Source organism: Salvia splendens, unplaced genomic scaffold (genome assembly GCF_004379255.2).
Source record: "Salvia splendens isolate huo1 unplaced genomic scaffold, SspV2 ctg606, whole genome shotgun sequence".
NCBI classification, from domain to species: Eukaryota; Viridiplantae; Streptophyta; class Magnoliopsida; order Lamiales; family Lamiaceae; genus Salvia; species Salvia splendens.
Genome location: NW_024599268.1, coordinates 1 through 6,670, shown reverse-complemented (window position 1 = coordinate 6,670; position 6,670 = coordinate 1). Strand labels below are relative to the sequence as shown.

Here is a 6,670-nt window from a genome sequence, read left to right as displayed (position 1 = left end):
TAGTTCGGTCTTTAAGAAGAGTTCGACATTGATCACAACCCCCTCTCTCTCTCTATATATATATATAGGGGTGCATTATAATGATAACACCAATTTGTGTGATAACCCTATAACTAAATCTCTACCACACATTTTTAAAATATGTGGTCTAGATTTATTCTAACAAAACTATCATTTTATCAAATAAAACTATCATATTTCGGATATATTAAGGGCAAAATTGTCATTTAGGATATATCAAAATTTGACCTATCAAATCGCTCTGCCTCTCTTCCTCTCCCGCTCCCTCCACTATCTTCACGAAATCCTCCAAACCAAACAACCCGTCCCCGTCCGAGTCCATCAGCGCCACCACCGCCTCCGCCTCTTCAGCTGCCATGTCGCCACCGATCAAGGCCACGCACTGGCACAGCTCCGATCAAGGCCACCGATCAACCCAAAAATAAAGTTGCAATATCTGGATGATGATGAGGGCACGCCTAACTAAGGTTACCACTATGCTTGAGGTAGGAATTCATAGATATTGAACAAAATATCATGGACTTCTGGATTTCTTGACATTTGTATGAATGGAAGCAAGAAGCAGCAGCAATGAACATGCATCTCAGATCTCTAACTAGCCCTGAAACAAATCAGAAAAAGATAATAAAAGGTCAATTAAAATTCAATGATCAATGACAGACATGAATGAGAGCTTTTCACCTTCTCTTGAAGTTGTTCTTTATATCTTTTAGAGGGGCACGAAGACCACTAGCACGAGAGCCAGATGCACTGTATCTAAATGATGATATCACTGCTACAAACTCAGAGTATCATTATATAGAGTATCATTCTATCCGGCAAAACTATCATTTTATCAACTCAGAGTATCATTCTATCCGGCAAAATTATCATTTTATCAACTTAGAGTATCATTCTATCTGGCAAAACTATCATTTTATCAACTCAGAGTATCATTCTATCCGACAAAACTATCATTTTATCAACTCAGAGTATCATTCTATCCGGCAAACTATCATTTTATCAACTCAGAGTATTATTCTATCCGGAAATTGAGCGAAATTCGGAAATTAAATGAGGAAATGACATATTTACCCTCTGCGCCTTTTTTATGAAGTAAATATAAGTTTGAATCTCACCCACAAGATTAGAAAATATGTGTGGTCCAGATTTGTTTATAGAATTATCACACAAATTGTGGGTTATCATGTGATCACAACTCTCTCTCTCTCTATATATATATATATATATATATGGCGCATGACGTACACCCCCGTCTCCATTGTTACTACGTTGTTCCTCCATGGCATTGTCACCACATAAAACATCAGAAATTTATTATTAAAAGCAGAATAAAGCATGATATGAGCTTTGTAATGCATAATACTAATGACAGCATGCACTTATTCATTAAAATAATGAGCACTTTGAAGCTTCACTGAGTTAATTCACTCATATACACAATACTCTTCATAATGCATACTATACTGCAAATAATGACAACAACTTGATACATAATGCTCAACATAAATCAAATAATGCACATATTTATATTCCATTCAATAATTTTCCCACACTACCCAACACGCAGGCAAATCATGCACAATACTTGCAAATAATGCAACACAGAACATAAATAATGTAAATTTTTTGACAAACTAATAAACAACAATTCTCATAATGCATAATATATTGCAAATAATGACACTTATTTGCTATATAATGCACAACATCGGGCAAATAATGCATATAGGTATAATGCAAAATACTTGGCAAATAATGCATCCCAAAACTTCAATAATGTAACTTTTTAATCAACAAATGCACACTTTGAATCTTCACTGAGTTAATTCACCCATAAACACAATACCTCTCATACTGCATAATATACTGCAAATAATGACAATTACTTGCTACATAATGATGAAACTTCAGCACTGGAATTTGGTGAGGCTTCTACGTAGTGATGCCCACAGTTCAAAAACTGGCGGTTCTGATTCAATAAATGATGGAACGTAACCGGTCCGGCAAGGGATTAGCCGGTTCTGGTTCAAAACCGCAGGTTTTTGGCCAGTTTTGGCTTCGTTGAAGTTTCACCTTTCACGGCCTTTTAATGGTCTTATAGTTCATCTTGGTTCTTCCTCGCGCAATAGGTAATTTCTTTTTTTTTTTGAATTCTTCTACTCTTATAAATACACCATTTTCGAAAATGAATCCATCATATATACTCCATCCGTCCCATAAAAATATTTGCACTTTTTATTTTCTTTCGTCCCATAAAAATATGGGCATTTCCATTTATGGAAAGTTATCCCAATTTATTACCCCTTATATATTGAGGGTCTCACTATCCACTAACACTAATTTTACTACATTTTCTCCATTCTCTCTTACTTTACCAATTTTATCTTATTTCTCGTGTCATATCATAAGCCCATATTTTTATGGCATGAAGGGAGTATATATAAAGGGGAACTTGGTAGATTGATTCATTCATAATGTTTGTCCTTGATTATAACTTTCGCTCCTTCTCTTCTTTTTTTGTGAATTGGGAGGGTGAATGTGTGATTTATGTGATTACAATTTACTCGTCGATAAAGTAAAAATATGTTTATTCTTCCCTTTTTCATTCACTTATATTATCTTGGACACGCCGTAAACTACGCATATACTTTCTTGTCCGTGAATAATTATCTTATAGTAGTACATTTTCTTATATTAGTTATCGAAGAATAATTACATCTATATCATCTTATACTTTTGGTAATTCGGCTCTACATTTCATTAACTTTCATCACTCAAATTTTATGTAAAATTAATATATAAAGTAGGAGTATCACACAAATTTCTTTAATTTTTTCCACTCATATTTTTCTGCAATTCTTAATACTCAAACATAAATATAATAAAAAAATTTAAAGTTATATATCACGGAGGAAGGGGAATATTTTATAGTAATGTATAGCATTTATATGTGAGAAAAATATATACGTATTAAACAAAATATTAAAATTTCAATTAAAACACCTCAAACTCTAATTATAAAATTATAAACTCTAACCATGACATTTAAACTTAGATCAGGTAAAGATAAATTATTTTCAATTAATTACAAAATCCTATACGAAATAAACTGCACATTCAATCCATGACATTTTTTTCAATTTTCATTTTTAATTTTTATACCATCCAATAAAGTAAATGTTAAAAATTCTTATAAAATTTACACAATTGAATTGAAAAGAAAAAGAATAAAAAGTTTAATTAATCACTAAACTTAATTATAGAAGTATGAACCAATTTAAAATTGTGAGACACGCAAGGTTCTTATTTCTAAAACTAAAATAGCACTATTTAGAAATATTACTCCTAGTATTTATTACTATTTACTTTAGGAATTGAGTCATCTTCTCCCCAAAAGCTATGTCAGCCATTTTTATTTAACTAAAGTTCATAAAGTTGCGTCTCCTTCCTCATGAACACATACAATAGCCATTTTAAAAGTTCAACCCTTCCTATCATTCAACTTTTAGAGATTTATTCTTTATCGGCATTAATTTGATGAGGGCTGATAAGAGTACTTGAAAATTTTGAAAATTTTCAAAGTAGAAAAAAGCACAAAAAAAATATTTCTTGGGAGGGGCTTATTCCCCCTCCCTTACTTTGTCCGCCAATGCCTACTAAACATATGTTTCATAGAATATGTTTATGACAAGTGCAATTTCCTAGCAATTACGCAGTCGAACGACTTGTATATTATTCCAACGTATGGAGTCAATCTTTCTCTCGATCAACATTTAATATTACCTGTGTTTAATCCATTTATGATTTGAAACCTGCAACAATAGTTTACAAGGATTAGAATAGTTTGTTATTGATGACCTGGTCTTTATTTATCAATTAATTCTACACCCAATATTCCAAGTCAAAGTCAGTCAATTAGGACAAAGCAAACCCAAAAATTAAATTATTCTTGACTTCTTCTATTTTTTTTTTGACACCATGACTTCTTCTATTTATATTATTTTCCTCTGCCAAGCACTGGCTATAAATATGCACAATAGAAACCATTAACATGTATCACAAAACAAATTATATACTCTTTACTTTTTTTTTCCATTGCTCATTCATGCCTTCCAAGATTTTTCAGCCCATCTCCTTTATTTTCCTCATTTTCATACTACTTGCTCCAATTGGCCATGCCAAGAGGAGCACCCCAAGTGACAAAAAAACATCCTCTTTAGATTTCTTCAAGAAATTAAAAGGTTGTCACAAGGGAAACACCACAAAAGAGATCCACAAGCTTAAAGCCTATCTCGAGCAATTTGGCTATCTCAAATACCAAAACAAAACCCATGCCACTGATGATGATTTCGATGATATTCTAGAATCAGCCCTCAAAACCTATCAAGAAAACTACCACATCAAACCCTCAGGTATTGTAGACGATGCAACGATATCAAAAATGATAACCCCACGATGTGGGGTACCCGATATCGTTAACGGCACTAACTACATGCAACCTCGTGGCAAGAAACACAAGTCGTCTAGATCGAGCAACATCCACACAGTATCCCACTACAGTTTCTTTCCAGGAAGACCTAAATGGCCATCTACTAAAACCCATCTCACTTATAGATTCTTGTCCAACGTTCCCACATATGCTATAAACCCTGTGGCAAGTGCCTTCCAAAAGTGGGGGTCTTCCACCCACTTCACCTTTGCACGAGTCCAAACCAATCAAAATGCTGATTTGGAAATAGGGTTCTTTAGAGGTGATCACGGAGATGGATTCCCTTTTGAGGGCAACACCATAGCTCATGCATTTGCACCACCAGTTGGAAAGTTCCATTACGACGAAGATGATAGATGGTCCGTTGGGGCAGTTGCGGGTGCTTTACACCTGGAAACTGTTGCGCTTCATGAAATCGGACACCTTTTAGGGCTTGATCATAGTTTAGAAGAAGCGGCAATCATGTACTCTATGATCGGAACCGGACAAATCAAGAACTTGCATGCAGATGATATTGCAGGGATAAGAGCTTTGTACAATCGCTAAAATATTAGATTTAAAGCGTGTCATAATAATTTATGTATTTTTTTCATGAGAAAATAATTTCCTTATTTTGGAATTTCTGTAATAGGAGTAGTATCTAAGGTTTCTTGTCTTTTATAGTTATACATCCTTTCATATTTTACTCTTTTTTTTATCAATGAGTGATAATTTAAAGTCATTATTTTATAACTAAATGCTAAATTTCTCCCTCATTCTTTGTCTGTATGAGTAATATTGTGAATATGAACCGAGTAGTTGTGGAACACCAATTGCACGATTAAATGATAAACAGTAAGAGAAGAAAACACAGCGATTACGTGGTTCGGCTATAGGCCTACGTCCACGAGCAGAAAACTAGTGTATGTGTTTATTGATCACTCAATGAAATATTCACAAGAACGCTCTATTCCCTCGGAGATTTACAAGTGAAAACACTCTCAACTCGCTCGAGGTCAGCCTGCTGCGAGAGCACAAATGCACAGCTGAAAATCTCTCTTTTTTACTCGATCTCTCTTGAATTTTATTGTTCTTGAATGAATGGAAGAATCGTTGCTTCTCAAATGAAGTTAAGCTCGATCAATTCAGCTCAACCGCTAGCCTCTTCCCAAATTCTGTTATAACCGCCAATCCAACGGTCACTTCCGGTTTGAGTCCAACGGCTAGTTTCTGGAAGTGCTTTCTCCAAAAAAGAGTCTTGATCTTGATCAGCTCAATACACTAACAAATCCTCCACCTTGAGCGATCCAAGAATCCCATACATCTAGCTCCACCTTTCTTCTTACACTTACAAATTCTGAACCACCCCAGCCAAATCTAAGCAATGTCGAAACTTAGACTTTGGCAAGGCTTTTGTAAGAACATCAGCTGCATTGTGCTCGGTGCTCACCTTCTAAACTCTTACGACACCTTTGTCAATCTCATCTCGAATGAAATATAACCTTACATCGATGTGTTTGATGCGCTCATGAAAAGTTAGATGCTTCGCAAGACAAATTGCACTATTACTGTCGCATTTGATAGCAACACTTTCTTGCTTCACTCCAAAATCACCAATCATTCCTTTGAGCCAGAAACTCTCCTTCACGGCCTTAGTCAATGCTATATAGTCGGCCTCCGTTGTTGACAAAACTACTACAGATTGAAGATTGGACTTCCAGCTCACTGCAGAGCCAAATAAGGTAAAAATGTATCCGGGTTGTGAGCGCCTATTGTCGAGATTAGATGCGTAATCTGAGTCACAAAAACCAATAAGAGCATCTCCATTATCTTCATTCTATATCTTGAACATAATTCCCAGATAAGTGCTTCCCTAGATATACTTGAGAATTCCATTCAAAGCTAACCAATGCTCTTTTCCTGGACATGACATGTATCTGCTGACTACACTCATTGCATGAGAAATATCAGGCCTCGTGCATATCATCATGTACATCACACTTCCCACTATGTTAGAGTAAGGTATTCGGCTCATCTCTTTTTCTTCTTGTTGATTTCAGAGGCACTGCTCCTTTGACAACTTTATCTGCTGAGATATTGGGACTGTTGTTGCCTTGCTTCTTTCAACCTAGTACTTTCGTATAACCTTCTTGATATAATCTTCCTGAGACAGCCCAA

The 6,670-nt window shown here is 35.1% G+C and overlaps 1 protein-coding gene across 1 annotated transcript; it reads left to right on the top strand.

The window, feature by feature from the left end:
• The first annotated feature begins 4,087 nt into the window (after window positions 1–4,087).
• Window positions 4,088–5,206, top strand: LOC121790742 (metalloendoproteinase 3-MMP-like). Its single transcript, XM_042188877.1, has one exon. It carries the CDS (start codon window positions 4,130–4,132, stop codon window positions 5,057–5,059), a length of 930 nt encoding a protein of 309 aa, XP_042044811.1. The 5' UTR covers window positions 4,088–4,129; the 3' UTR covers window positions 5,060–5,206.
• The last annotated feature ends 1,464 nt before the right edge of the window (window positions 5,207–6,670 follow it).